At 41.1% G+C, this 15000-nt stretch overlaps 2 protein-coding genes across 3 annotated transcripts in view; one reads left to right on the top strand and one right to left on the bottom strand.

The window, feature by feature from the left end:
• LOC122330937 (disintegrin and metalloproteinase domain-containing protein 10-like) overlaps window positions 1-12031 on the top strand; it is a 12775-nt gene extending 744 nt beyond the window's left edge. The window contains exons 2-16 of the mRNA XM_043228318.1: window positions 605-755; window positions 2653-2771; window positions 3516-3674; window positions 4020-4120; window positions 4193-4330; window positions 4410-4502; window positions 5092-5275; window positions 5349-5512; window positions 6091-6274; window positions 6565-6715; window positions 7611-7794; window positions 8070-8178; window positions 8694-8914; window positions 9127-9253; window positions 10015-12031. Coding sequence (XP_043084253.1) covers window positions 605-755; window positions 2653-2771; window positions 3516-3674; window positions 4020-4120; window positions 4193-4330; window positions 4410-4502; window positions 5092-5275; window positions 5349-5512; window positions 6091-6274; window positions 6565-6715; window positions 7611-7794; window positions 8070-8178; window positions 8694-8914; window positions 9127-9253; window positions 10015-10187 — 2258 coding nt within the window. The 3' untranslated portion in view covers window positions 10188-12031. The remainder of the gene's footprint in view (window positions 1-604; window positions 756-2652; window positions 2772-3515; window positions 3675-4019; window positions 4121-4192; window positions 4331-4409; window positions 4503-5091; window positions 5276-5348; window positions 5513-6090; window positions 6275-6564; window positions 6716-7610; window positions 7795-8069; window positions 8179-8693; window positions 8915-9126; window positions 9254-10014) is intronic.
• The window catches only part of LOC122330938 (hepatic triacylglycerol lipase), an 11507-nt gene continuing 7855 nt past the window's right edge, over window positions 11349-15000 (bottom strand). For both annotated transcript variants that reach the window (XM_043228319.1, XM_043228320.1), the window contains exons 8-9: window positions 13429-13647; window positions 11349-12136 (exon numbers count right to left, since the gene is read on the bottom strand). In XM_043228319.1, coding sequence (XP_043084254.1) covers window positions 12010-12136; window positions 13429-13647 — 346 coding nt within the window. In that variant the 3' untranslated portion in view covers window positions 11349-12009. The remainder of the gene's footprint in view (window positions 12137-13428; window positions 13648-15000) is intronic.

The raw sequence follows: 15000 nt of genomic DNA, 5'->3' as shown, positions 1-15000 counted from the left end.
CTAATAGATGTAGAAAATATTTAGGCAAACTATTATTTTAACAATTAAAGGCTCGTCTCAAGTTGATATTGTAATATATAACGGTCACACCTGTGTGTGTGTATGATTCATGCACTATTATAGTTTTTATTTTTAGGTTTTTGTAATGTTTGTGTATCTGTGTCATTAGTTTATATCTGGATTTTAGTTAGTTTTTTTTTTTTTTACTTTTTATTCTGCTATTTTATAACTTCAACTTAAACATAAAGGTTAAAAAAAATAAGGTAATTTGGAAACTTTTTTTTCTCCATTCTTTGTTTTCAGTTTATTTCCATTTATTTTGTAAATAACAATATGGCATTTATTGTGTTTTAATATAAAATGTTGGGGGTTTTTTTGCATTTATAACTCTCTAAATATCTTTTAGACTAAAATGTATTTTTAATGATCAGCTCCTTGTCGTTTTATGAACTCGTTTGCCGTGCTGTGCTAATATTTCATATAACGTCACCGTAGCTGCAAATATCTGATGTTTTATTTGCGAACCGAGCTTGTTTATAGTCGCGAGTCACGTGATCGCCGCGGGCCAATAGCAGCCGTGCTTACTGTCACGTGTGGTCTGCAGGTTACTATGGGAACCCCTTGAGCAAGTACATCCGTCACTACGAGGGTCTGTCGTACGACACGGATCTGCTTCACGGTCAGCATCAGAGAGCCAAGAGAGCGCTGTCTCCTCAGGAGCGGGAGCTGAAGCTGGAGTTCCACGCTCACGGCCGGTGAGTCCAGCTCACACACACACACACACACACACACACACACAGACACACACACACACACACACAGAGCAGGTGATTTCACTCTAAAACCCTGTTCAAATCACACACCTGATTACAGAACCGGCAAAATGCCTGAACACACAATTATTTTAATTTTATTTTTTGTAATAATATTATTGTTGTTGTTGTTGTTATTGTTATTTTAATCACTTTATTTGTGTTAATGAAATGCTGGCACTAGTAATACAGACTGGAAACGTGTATCTGAATCAGAGTTATCCAAACCTTACAAAAATCAGGATTTCCAAATCCAGATCATTCTGGTCCAGATTACGTTTTGAAGGATTCTAAAGTTTCTGGTTTTAAAGGAATAGTTCTGACCCCAAGCCAACAACCAATCAGTCCATTTATTTATCTAAAGTGCTTTAAACATCACAGATCGTGTCAAAGCGCTGAACAGAATCAAATCTGAGGATACAGACACGTCTTAGTCCAGATCAGCTCAGGATCAGTCGGGTCTGTGTAGTCTCTCATGATGATTGACAAATGATGCTAACAATCTACAAATCTGTCATACAGTCTTTAAAAAATAGCATATCATGAAATAATTCAACATATCTTTGGTAAATGGTTAAGTTACTAGTTATTATATAGTAATTTATTATATATAATTTATTATATTATATGTATATTAATCACTTATAAATTATATATGTCAATATTGTACTATTATCTCAGAGCTTTAAAAACACTGTGTCAGAAAAAACATCATTCAGCCTTTACACACGACAGAGTATTCAAAACCTGTTAATAAATCATGATCATCATAATCATCATAAAACACTTTCTGCATCCTCTGTTCTGAAGAGTTTTTACCCTGATCTTATAAGAACCTGTCTGTGGAGAAATCTCTTGTGTGCCGAAGATGAACACAGCTCTTGAACTATTCTTTAATTCAGCTGAAATATAGCATGAATGAATATAAGTAGTGTTATGATGTTGGTGTTTAAAACGGACCGTGTCTGTCTTTGTGAATGAACCACTGAATCATTCAAATCATTCGCTCACGAACGGCACTATTTTTGTTAATTAAGCAAAAGCAATAAAAAATAAATACTGTTCTAAAATATATATGAACTTCTTGTTTGAACTCTTTTGGTTTTATATCATTTATTATATATGTTATAAATACAAATACTATTTATTTCTGTGTTCATTTCTTTTGATCCCTCTGTGAGATTCTCTTTTCACCAATCACTATAATTCTAAAGATAACGAGGTCTTCTCTAATTAGCTGTTTAGATCTTCTTTCATCAGTCCTGTCGTGTCTGGCCCGCTGCCCTAGATTTCTTTCTTTATCGTTTATTTTTTATTTTCGTAAATTTTGTTGGTTGTCGTATGTACAAAAGAGATTATTTCTGAAGTCTTCATTCATTCATAAAAGTAATAAATCAAGAATCAGTTTTTTGGAGCAGGTTCATCTGAACATAGACTGTTGTAGTTTTATTTTTCTTTAGTTAAACATTAGACTGCTTGCAAAAGATCAAGAGCAGTAATCAGTTACTAGGACAAGTAGGAGTTTAGTAGACTAATATTCACATCGGTTTAGAACCGGTTTAGTGGCAGACAGAGACCTTATGAAAAGTTTGTCGTTGGTCACTTCCACTAAAACGGATCGAAGCTTCTTTTGACGTACTTCAGTTTCTCATCAGATCATCGAATGGAAATATTAAACACACACACAACTGAATTATTTTGCACTTCCTCAGCCTAGGCTTGATGATGATGATGATGTCGTCCGTTGTTTTAAAATGAGTTGTGTTTCATGGCCTGGATGAGTGTGAGACTTCCCCTGGTTTTGTCGTCTTGTGACGAGCTGCTTGTTTCTGTCTCTCAGACATTTCAACCTGAGGATGAAGCGAGACGCCAGGCTGTTTTCAGACGACTTCAAGCTGGAGATGTCTGGACAGGAGCTGGACTACGACACCTCACACATCTACACCGGAGAGATATACGGTGAGCCGATCCGATAATCAGATAAATCAATACTCCCCTTTACATTCTGCCATGATTTGAGTTTTTAGAAATCAGAGAATCAATATTTCATCAATACTAAGAAATACTACCAAAAGTTAGAATTAGTCACTTTGACCATATGCCAACAATAACAGTAAAGAATATAGCTGTAAGAGTCTTTCACACAGTTGATAGAGTGTTGATAAAGATGCGTAAGGAAGAGGAAAAATATAGCAGAAGATGAGATGGAACTACTTTTAACTTGTTTAACATGCCATTTCATTACAAAAGTGAGTCAAACAGGTCTTAGTTTACACAGAAAAAGCAGCGTGGTCAAATAAAAACCTGTAAAGATGCACCAAACAGCCGCTTTCAGTCCGTGATACAAACATATCAGACACACGGTTATTACTACAGAACATATACTCTTAATAATAATAGTGTACTGCTGCTTCACTCATTATACTTCAACCATGCTGTAGCTACATCTCCAAGTGAACTGCTTCAGAATCAGTCAAAGTCAGATATCACCCAGCCTTACTTTTACTATTAAACTGATCAGAAGTGTCAGCAAAGACCTTTATAATCTTACAGTAGATTTCTATTGAGTTCTGCGCATCACAAACACTGATAATAATCAGAATGAATCAGACGCTGAAGACTGGAGTAACGATGCTGTGTTGGAGTAATAATGATCAGAAGAGACTGATTCTTATTCTGAAGAGTCACGTGGTCTGTCCTCAGGTGAACAGGGCTCTCTGACGCACGGCTCGGTCGTGGACGGGAAGTTCGAGGGCTTCATTCAGACCCATCGAGGGACGTTTTACGTGGAGCCGGTGGAGAGATACCTGGAGGATAAGAACGTCCCGTTCCACTCCGTCATCTACCACGAGGACGACATCCGTGAGTGACTCCAAACACTTCAGACCGTGTGAGCGCGCTTGTAGTTAACTGTAGGAGAAACAGCTCAGATCTTCATCAGATCTTCTTATGTTCTACTGCGTCTCAAAATGATTCTTGAGACTGTGTTCAGCCAATCAGAAGACGTCTCTGAATATTCATGAGTCTGCATGTTTTTAGCCAATCAGAAGACACGTGTCAGTTATTCCCGTGACGATTTGTACAGTAAAAGAGACCAGTGTTCATGATCGCAGCGTGTGGAGATCTGTGCTGCTTGTCTTCGAGAGCGTCCGATGAGGGTCGAGGGCTTTGTGACGTTCTGACGCTGTTTCTCTGTCACGTGATCAGATTATCCTCACAAATACGGCCCCGAAGGCGGCTGCGCAGACTCCTCTGTGTTCGAGCGGATGAAGAGATACCAGGCGTCTGCGCTGGAGGAACAGGACAAGGTCGGCGGTCAGTCTGTGTTTACAGAAAGACTGCAGACTCTCAGCTGATCAGGCGTCTGTGTTTGTCTTCAGGAGGAGAGCCTGGAGAATCAGGTCTTACTGAGGAAGAGGAGGATGACGCAGGTGGAGAAGAACACGTGCCAGCTCTTCATCCAGACAGATCACCTCTTCTACAAATACTACAAGACCAGAGAGGCGGTCATCGCTCAGGTGCGTGCTGACCGCCAGCTCAGTGAGGATGATGATGATGATGATGATGATGATGATGATGATGGCTCTCTGTGTTCAGATCTCCAGTCACGTCAAGGCCATCGATGCCATCTATCAGGGCACAGACTTCATGGGCATCAGGAACATCAGCTTCATGGTGAAGAGGATACGGGTGAGTTCAAAACTCTTCACTTAATAACATTTCATTTCATTTAGAGTTCTAGTCTTCTATGACTTCTCATACATTTGACTTTGTGTCATAGTTTTATGTTAAAATTATGTCATGGCGACATTCACCAAAGCATTTGTTCCCTTTAACTGAATATTAAAACTGTTGCCTTGGCAACAAGCTGAAATGAAGTTTTTTTAATACATGTTTTTATTAAATCATAACTCTTATATACACAAGCTGCTTTTTAACACGGTGACATTAAGAACTTTGAATTGGATTGATTTTCACAGTTTTTGCATCTATAGTTTTATTAGTTATTAGTGTTGATTTTTATTTCAGATTTTGGTACTTTATGGAAACGTATTTAAAGCGCATAATAAAAAATTACAATGACATACAATGTATAATGATGACATAAAAGTATCATATTTGTGATGTTTTTGTTATAATTGCTCGTTAAAGCATGATATATATATTTTTTTTACGTGGTGCATATATGCTTCCATATCAGTTTAGACTAAATGTAAATGATGCGCTAGCTGCTAGCTGGAGTAGTTAGCACACAGACTGATTTCTGGTCTGGACTCAGATAAACACCACCAGCGACGAGCGCGACCGCTCCAACCCCTTCCGCTTCGCTAACATCGGCGTGGAGAAGTTTCTGGAGCTGAACTCGGAGCAGAATCACGACGATTACTGCCTGGCGTACGTCTTCACGGACCGGGACTTCGACGACGGCGTGCTGGGTCTGGCCTGGGTCGGCGCTCCGGCCGGTAAACCTCATACAGATCCTCGCTCAGCTCCAGCTCCTCGGCAGACTCTGATCAGGCTGTGTGTGTTTCTCAGGGAGCTCTGGAGGAATCTGTGAGAAGAATAAGCTGTATTCCGATGGCAAGAAGAAGTCTCTGAACACCGGGATCATCACGGTGCAGAACTACGCCTCGCACGTGCCTCCCAAAGTCTCTCACATCACCTTCGCTCACGAGGTCGGACACAACTTCGGCTCCCCGGTGAGTGAAGATGTCTGTCACCGACAACAACACCGCAATGACTTCAGGCAGAATTAACTTACAGTTCATTGCTTCATTTATTCAGGGTTTCTGCTGGCATTAAAAACCTCAAGTCTTCAATGTACAGTCATTAAAGCATTTAATGCTGCATGAATGATTGCATTCACAACCACAAAAGGGACTTTTTCTGTTGTCTTTTTTGTACAAACATCTCAAATCAAGAGACATGCACTGGAGATGCAAACTGAACAAGTTTTTGCTTAAAACAAGACAAATATCTGTCAAATTTGTTACCCATTGAATTAAGTTGATTGTTCTTACTCTAGTTGTTCTTAGAATGCATACATTTTTCTTTTTCATAAAACAAAACTTATATTTTCTGTAATTTAGTTTCTCCAGTACATGTATCTTGATGCAAGTCTCTTCAGACAGAAACCTTGAGAAAGAGCAGTCGGAGGTTTGCCGTTTGATCAGAAGAAACCGTAAAAGATGTGTATATTCTAGTGTTAATGAGCAGAGATGATGATGATGATGATGATGATGATGATGATGATGATGATGATGGTGGTGGTCCGCAGCATGACTCGGGGTCAGAGTGCACTCCGGGTGAGTCCAAGAGCCAGGATAAGAAGGAGCGAGGGAACTACATCATGTACGCTCGAGCCACGTCTGGAGACAAGCTGAACAACAACAAGTTCTCCGTCTGCAGCGTCAAGAACATCAGCCAGGTGCTGGAGAAGAAGAGAGGCAGCTGCTTCGTGGGTGAGTGAGTGAGAGAGAGAGTGTGTGTGTGTGTGTGTGTGTGAGAGAGAGAGAGAGAGAGAGAGAGAGTGTGTGTGTGTGAGTGTCCTGTAAGGGGTAGGGTTGGTGTAGGGCAATAGAAAATAAGGTTTGTACAGCATAAAAACCATTACACCTATAGAGAGTCCTCATAAAACGTGTGTGTGTGTGTGTGTGTGTGTGTGTGTGTGTACGAGGGTATGAGAGAGTGTGTGTGCAAGTGCTGATCTTCAGCTGGATCACTGACAAGTGTGTGTGTGTGTGTGTGACAGAGTCCGGGCAGCCCATCTGTGGGAACGGTCTGGTGGAGCCGGGTGAGGAGTGTGACTGTGGATACAGTGATCAGTGTAAAGACGACTGCTGCTATGACGCTAATCAGCCAGACAACAGGAAGTGCAAGCTCAAGCCCAACAAAGTGTGCAGGTAAGTCCTCAGTGCTGTCTCTCCTGCGGGGTCTTCACGGGCCGCTTGGAGCTCAACAAAAATAACACCCATATTCTTTGACATTCTTTAAAAAATATCCCGGTTGTGAACTTATGCATTCGTTTTGAGAAACATTATTTCTAAAAGGATCTGTCCGTCTGTAAGCTCAAAATCCACAGGAGATCAGGAAGCTCTGTTCTCTTCATTACTCTGTGTGTTCGAGCAGGAAGCTGTTCCAGCGATGAGGAGAATAATGAGCTTTGAATATTATCCAGCTAACATTAGTTTTTAAAATCCAGTCACAACTGAAAGCTAAAGTCAAAATTATCTGTCTGTCAGACAACCAAAATACATATAACGATAGATAATAATAGATCAGTAATAATAATCAGATAGTAATAGATCATCTTCTCCTGAGCGCTGCAGAGCTCTGGTTCAGTCAGGTCTCTAAATAAATACCATCGGGTCAGGGTCCAGTCTTTCTTTTAAAAAATGATCATTTATGCACTTCAGAGGTCGGGGACAGATTTAGGGATCTGTGAAGACCTCTTATTCAGAGTTTGTGTGATCAGAAAGAAACTGTTTTAAAACACACATTTTTGGAAAAATTAAGAAAGTTTTGGAAAAGTCATGGAAACATTTATTGTGTGTGTCTGTGTGTGTGTGTCTGTTTCTGTGTGTGTGTCTGTTTCTGTGTGTGTGTGTGTGTGTGTCTGTCTGTCTGTCTGTCTGTCTGTCTGTCTGTCTGTGTGTGTGTGTGTGTGTGTGTGTTTCTGTCTGTCTGTCTGTCTGTCTGTCTGTGTGTGTGTGTGTCTGTGTCTGTGTCTGTGTCTGTGTCTGTGTGTGTGTGTGTGTGTGTGTGTGTGTGTGTGTGTGTGTGCGCGTGCGCGTGCAGTCCGAGTCAGGGCCCCTGCTGCACAGGCCAGTGCTCCTACAAGGGCCGGAACGAGAAGTGTCGTGAGGAGTCGGAGTGTGCTCATCAGGGCATGTGTAACGGCGCCTCGGCCCAGTGCCCTACATCTGAGCCCAAAGCTAACTTCACCGCCTGCCACGGAGACACCCAGGTCTGCCTGAACGGGGTGAGTGACCGCTGCCTGGGAGGTCTACATTTTAAATAACAGTTCATCTAAAAATGTAGGAAATCTTCAAATAAAGTGGCAAAGCATAAAGCATTTAGTCTACAATATAAGTAATGGTGTGTATTTCATGTCGGCACTGATTGTGTGCATCTTATTTTTAAGCCCCAAAAGGGTCCGTATTAAACCTTGTTGTAGCCTATCAGGTTTTTTTAGCTATTTAAAGGTGTTGTATTCAGATCTGCTGTGATGTGACCGCCGTAGTCTCTGTGTTTCAGGGCTGCTCCGGCTCTATCTGTGAGAAGTACGGGCTGGAGGTCTGCACCTGCGCTAGCATGGACGGCAAAGACGAGACCGAGCTCTGCCACGTCTGCTGCATGGAGAAAAGTCAGTACAGCGCTTCACCACTCTTATATTTACAATCTTCAGATCTTCAGGTCTCAGTCACTTCCATCAACACCCTGACACAGCACAGTTTAATCAGTTATAATGCAGGAGTATGAGATATATATATATATATATATATATATATATGTATGTGTACTATAAAAAGATAGAAACAGTAAGAGTGTAATTACTCAATAAGACACAAGATGGCACCGGCTGTGTTTGTATGAGACAGGACAGTGTTTTATCAGTGATTATATGATGATGATCAGATGCTGTGAATGACCAGCCAGAACTACAGATAATAAACAGGTTCCTAGCTTGTGGACCTGGCCTCTCCATCTCTTTTTTCATACTAGCACTTACCTGTTCTATTCTATTTTGTTCTGTTGTATTCTATTCTATTTTCTTCTATTCTTTTTTTAGTCTAATAGTGTTTTTATAAAATCATCACCACACTTGAATTCAGATTAAATGGAGTTATAATTGAATATAATGCTACTGTGTGTGTGCAGTGAACCCTAGCACCTGCAGCAGCACCGGCTCGGAGCGTCTCGCCCGCTTCTTCAATAAGAAGGTCACCACTCTTCAGGCCGGCTCGCCCTGCAACGACTTCAAGGGCTACTGCGACGTCTTCATGAAGTGCCGTCTGGTGGACGCTGATGGTCCTCTGGCGCGCTTAAAGAAGGCCATCTTCAACCCGGAGCTGTATGAGAACATCGCTGAGTGGATCGTGGTGCGTGTCCCGGTCTCCCCGATGGCCTGTGTGTGTGTGTGTGTGTTTGTTCAGTGTTTATCTCTTAGAGTGTGTTTATAGTGCCTTTATCTTTCAGAGCATGTGTTTATTCTGTTTATCTCATATGCATTTCTTGGAGCATGTGTTTTTTTTTGTATTTTTTATTCCGTGTTTATCTCTCGGAGCGTGTGTTTATTCTGTCTTTTTCTCAGGCTCACTGGTGGGCGGTCCTGCTGATGGGGATCGCTCTCATCATGCTGATGGCTGGCTTCATTAAGATCTGCAGCGTTCACACACCCAGCAGCAACCCCAAACTTCCTCCTCCTAAACCTCTGCCAGGTAAAGCATGTCCTCACAGTCAATCAGTCACTTTTATTTCTATAGCGCTTTTAACAACACCGATTGTATCAAATCACTGAACAGTATAAAATCGAGGTCAATGATAGGGATTGGATAGTTTGTTATTAAATGCAGAGACGGTCTCTGTAATAAAAATCTATGCCCGCAGTCGATTATCAAACGTCCAGAGTTTGGAGAACGCAGCAGGACTATAATGTGATAAGAGCTCGTTCAAGTACTGAGGAGCTAAACCAAGCGTGCAGAACATCCACCCTGTAAAGCATTACAATAATCTGCCCTCGAGGTCAGGAACACGTGTTCAGTCCAGTGCTGGGACGTCTGAGACGCTCATGGAGGTTTATATCCAGTGTTTTCACGTCTCACAGTAAACTCAGTCATGTGCTGCAAGGTTAAAGCAATGTTTGTGGACAGTAGATTTGTAACAAGTTGTTTGTACAGCTGTCAGAAATATAAAGGTCCATAATAAATAAATGAAGTATAGTTGTTATTGTAATTTTTAGTTTAATCTATTTAGTAGATTATAAAGTTTATTATTATTAAGGCTTATAAGAGTATGCTGTTAAAATACTTTTTCATAAAATGTTTTATTTAACACTGTAGTTGTAGCATTTTTATGTCTTAGAAATAATAATAGTATACAGTAATAATTCAAATAGTTGTTTGCTTGATTTCTAATGTTGAGTTATACAGTCTTTGGGTTGTAATGTGGTTCTCTCTCTCTCTCTCTCTGTCTGGTGAAGGTACTCTAAAGAGACGACGAGCCCAGCAGCAGCACCAGCACCAGAACCAGCACCAGAACCAGCACCAGCACGCTCACGCTCACCAGAACCAGCACCAGCGGCCCGCTCCACGCCAGGCCCAGCGCCAGCGCCAGCCCCGGGAGAACTACCAGATGGGTCAGATGAGACGCTGAGAGCACCGGTCCACAACGCTTCCTCAGACTGCCCTCCTCTCCGTCCTCGCGTCATTTCTCTCTGTTTTACCCTCGAGTGCCAAGGTTTACCGGGGTATTTGTAGATAGAGCTTCTCCTGTCGTCCCTCTTGAACTCCTCTCAAGACTCCTGGTTTGATATCAAACATCTTTTTAAGGATTCGTGCGGAGCTTCAGCACGGAAAAGGACTTTTATTTTGTAAGAGCCGAAACGTTTCGCCTTCCCTTTTCCGCAGACGCGCGGCTGTATAGAGAAACGATATTAGCTGTATTATATGTGAGAACAGATTATTTCTTCTACTGTCGATAAGAGATTTACAGTTACAGTTTTGTTGACAACACTCAGGACTCAAAAACGCTAACGAAGGAGGCGGCTCCGCGTCGGCCCGCCGTTTACATGCTTCATTCGGTGTGCGTTCGTCTTTCTTTGTATATAGCTCCACACCTCTATGGCAAGCCTGCTCCACATTTAATCTTCTTCGGCGTCTTTAGATACTACGATCTTTTAAAGGTACTAATTCTTATAAGATACTAGTACTTATTCATTAGCTGTTAGTGCTTATTCTTTAGGTACTCTGTATATTATTACTTATTATAGTATTTATTAGATACTGGTACGTATTTCAGCTGTGACTAGTGAGGGTCAAAAACTTTTGCCACTTCTGTGAGGATAAGATATTAAGTTCTGATTAGTATGCATCCATTATGTGAGTGATGTTTTTAAGTAATACTAGTAAGCATGCAGCAGATGCTAACAAATACTTGGTTATTTGTTAGTCACTAGTTTTAGGTGCTTATTTTTTAGACACGTCTTTTGTAGTTGTTGCTAGTAACGGTTCTTGGATTAATAGTCACTTTTTCTTTTCTTTCTTTTTTACGCATTTCCATATATATCTTTTTTTGTAAGCAGTCAGAATGGCCACTGTAGAGCTCTATTAAAAATCCTGCCAGTAGCATTTGGAATACGTACTAGTATGTAATAAGCGTGTACTAGTATCTAATGAGTAAACACTAGTATCGAATGAAAAGGAAGTATTATTGTTTAAAGAGGTAGTACTAGCAGTATGGGAGCGGATGGATTGAATGTTAAAGCGGCTTGCCATACTCACTTTCACCACACTCCACTAAAGAGGAACGCGTGCATGAAGAGCAGACTTGAGTTTAATGTGTGTTTAACAGAACGCTCCTGAAGAAACCAATCACTTCAGAAGACTGCAGACACCGAGCATCATGGGAAAGATTCTTGCGGTACTAACAGTCACATTAACACGTTTAGTTTACAGACTCTGACAGAAACACAGCATCATCTTCATCGCCGTGGAGACGGACTGGTCTCTCCGTGAACTCTGTACAGTAACTGGAGGATTTCTGTTGGTTTTGATACTGTTCTTTTGTTTTAGCGTTTGTGAGTCCAGACCGAGCGCACCGTACTGCCATCTGAGGAACAAACCCGGCTCTGTGGTTCTGCGGTGGTCTGGATCAGAGAATATTTGCCTGTATTTGACTTTTTTTTTCATTTTTACGTAGTCTTGGTGAAATTTCATAGAGGAAAAGTGCACTGAAAAAAAAAAAAAGTCTTAATCGAGTCCAGATGTCGTAGGTGAAAATAGGCCGAACACTAAAATTGAGAAACGAATGAAAAATCTGAACAAACACGGAAAAAAAAGATTAATACTGCTGTCTGTTAATGTTCACTGTGTTTTATACAGTACCTAAATTTTTGTTCACTTTGAACATTTTTACGTAACATTTCAGAACGTATTGTGCAAAAGAGATGTAATTTTTTTGGAGTACTTGAACTGCATTAATAAACAGACTGGGTTGAAGCGCTGCTGTTTGTGTCCTGATGATTGATCCGGCAGCGAACGAACTCCTGCTCCTCCGAGCTCCTGAGACGAGAGACTCCAGCCGAGACGCCGCAGAACCACCACCTAAGAGACGAAACATCAGCTGAGACCGGGAACACACATGAGGCGAAGAGATTTCTACTGAATCAGTCAGATGATGTCTGGTGTGTCAGGATCGGACAATATCTGTCCGAGATACAACTACTTGAAAATCTGGAATCTGAGGGTGCAAAAAAAAAAAGTTCTCCTTTAAAGTTGTCCAAATCACGAATATTACTAGTTCAAAGTGATGTCTTCAGAGCATGCTGTTTTTTTCAGATCACAGCTGATGTTGAGAAGATCAGGTTCAGAACATGGTTTGATGTAAACTGAGAATCAAACTACATCTAGATGTGTGTGGAATGATCTCCAGGACCGCTGGGCCGTTCCTGATTGACGAGCGATCAGAGCCTCTGATCTAGTGTTTAATCATCTGACCCTCCATCATCTCCTAAAATCAGCAGAAAGCCTTACATTCATGCGTCATGTTTCCCACATTACAAAAAAAGTCTGTCTTAACAATTTTGTCTTTTCAGTTCACATATATAAATAAACTTAAAATGACAATATGAAGTCTTGAGAAAAAAAAAAGTAATTGAAACAAGAACAAATATGAGTCAATGGGAAATGAAAAGAGCCAAGGGACAGATATTTCTTCTTGTTTAAGTCACAAACTTTTAATCAGTCTGCGATTTTTAAACGTTTTTCTATCATGTCAATTTTCTCAGTGAAAAAAAAGTAGAAAAAATAAAATAAATATATGAAATGAACACTGCTTCCTGACAATATGCTAAAAAGTTCTGAAGAGACCTGTGGAAGTGTGTTTGGTATTTTATAACAAATACTATCCACAGACTATCACAGCACTGAACAGTATCACATAGAACAGAGGGATAGAGATGTATAATGATGAGATTAAACACTAAATACAGAGACGGTCTCTGGAATCAATTCACTGATAATCTCTAGAAGTTAAGTGTCCTCAACAAAGAAGAGAGAGGAACCAGAACCCCATCCATACAGAATAGACAAAAAAAACCTTGGGAGAAACCAGACTCAGTTGAGACCAGTTCTCCTCTGACCGGACGCCCAGCACTTAACTTCTGGTTCAATTTTAAACACAGCTGTGTCAGGTAGTGTAAAGGACTTAGAGTGTGTGTGTGTGTGTGTGTGTGTGTGTGTGTGTGTGTGATGTAAATGTAAACTTTGACTGAAATATATGGAGGGGAAAACACATTTGAAATGCTTTTAAATGATGATGATTTGAGAAATGTGCAAAGCAGTTAAGAGTATGAAGTGTGTTTGACAGACAGTACTGAGCAGAAGCAGGTTCTCACTTCTCCTGAGTCTCTCCTGATTTGATGCGGATCCTCCAGACGCTGAGCTCTGTGTCCCGATCCGAGCTGTTCCAGTTCATGATGTTCCTGACGCTCCTCATCCAGCTGGGCCAGACCAGATCTCCCTTCCAGACCAGCCTCACGGAGCGGAGCTGGCCCAGATCAGAGTCCACAGCCAGCAGAGACGAGAAGGACTTCAGAGCGCCGCTCTCCTGCTGCCTGCAGACCACACAACAACAGCTCAGCTTTACTTCATTCTCCAGAAGTTTCTAGAAGAATCTGTGGAGCTTTACTTTCACTGTTCCTCAGCGGAGCAATGATCTTCACGAACCTCCAAAACATCTCACATCTTCTGAGGAGCCTTAATTTCTTCAGCTCTCCGTCATCTCTGCAGTAATGTTTAATCATTCCAGTCTCATCTTAGACATCAGTTACAGAGAGTGAACACTGATCATGAGATCATTTTATCTACTGTTATAAAGATCTCACTGATTTACAAGCAGCAGAATTTCATAAATATCAGCATTTGCAAAAAGTTCATATTTTGCTCCGTTTGAGTCTCAGAATAAAAACATTGCAGTTTCATTCTTTTTCTATGAGCCATAAAAGCCTGATGATTAATTATGATACTCAACACATGCAAGATTTTCTTTTAGATTTTATATAAGGGTTCTATAAATTACTATAAATATCCATTCTGTTTATTAAATATTCCCATATAACACTAACAATGTACTGTATATGAAATAAGAAATATATTTCATTTCAACTTTCCTATACTAAAATATATTTCAAAATATACATTTTCAATCTCGCAGTATTCATGTGGGTAAAATGCTAATGTGAATAAAAAATCTATCAGGGAACAAAACAACCAAAATTTTATTTCTACCAAATATGAGGATTATCTGTTTCTTTAGTCAGAAACAATGATGAAATGTTTCAGTCGTGACAATTTTATGGGACAACTCTGAAAAAACGAAATATTTCAGTTGGGACTTTTTCTGTTAAAAAAAAAAAAAGTAGCTTTGGAAAAAAGTATCTGCTCAAAGCCATCTATTTTCTTGCTCTTCTCCGGGGCCGAGTCCCAGGGACGAGTGTCCAGCGTGTCCGAGGTGTCCCCGGGGCCTCCTCCAGGTGGGACATGTCCATCAGGAGACATCCGAAGCAGATGCCCGAGTCACCTCAGCTGGCCTTTCTCTCGATGTGGAGCAGCAGGTCGACTCCGAGCTCCTCACCCTATCTCACTCTATGAAGGAAACTCATTTCGACATTGGAGGCGGAGAACATGGTCCACTCGGACTCAATGTCTACGACCTCCCTCGAGATCCGGTCAAAGCTCTGCCGAAGATCTCTCTGACTGGGGGCTCTGCCAAACGTTCCCAACAGACCCTCATAGAGTCTGTCCGGTTTCCTCTCCCGCCAGCGGACCCAACCCAGTCCACAGCTCCGCCCCTCAAGACATTCGGCCGGAGGTCAGATAAAATCGATCTCTCCAGGTGTCACTAGCATTCGCTCACGTGAGCACCCCGAGCAGAACCCTAGAGTCCCCGGTCCCTTCCAGCACCCCTC

This window comes from Puntigrus tetrazona, chromosome 25 (genome assembly GCF_018831695.1).
Source record: "Puntigrus tetrazona isolate hp1 chromosome 25, ASM1883169v1, whole genome shotgun sequence".
Taxonomy (NCBI): domain Eukaryota; kingdom Metazoa; phylum Chordata; class Actinopteri; order Cypriniformes; family Cyprinidae; genus Puntigrus; species Puntigrus tetrazona.
Note: the sequence above shows the minus strand (reverse complement) of the source record. Positions and strands in the feature narration are given on the sequence as shown.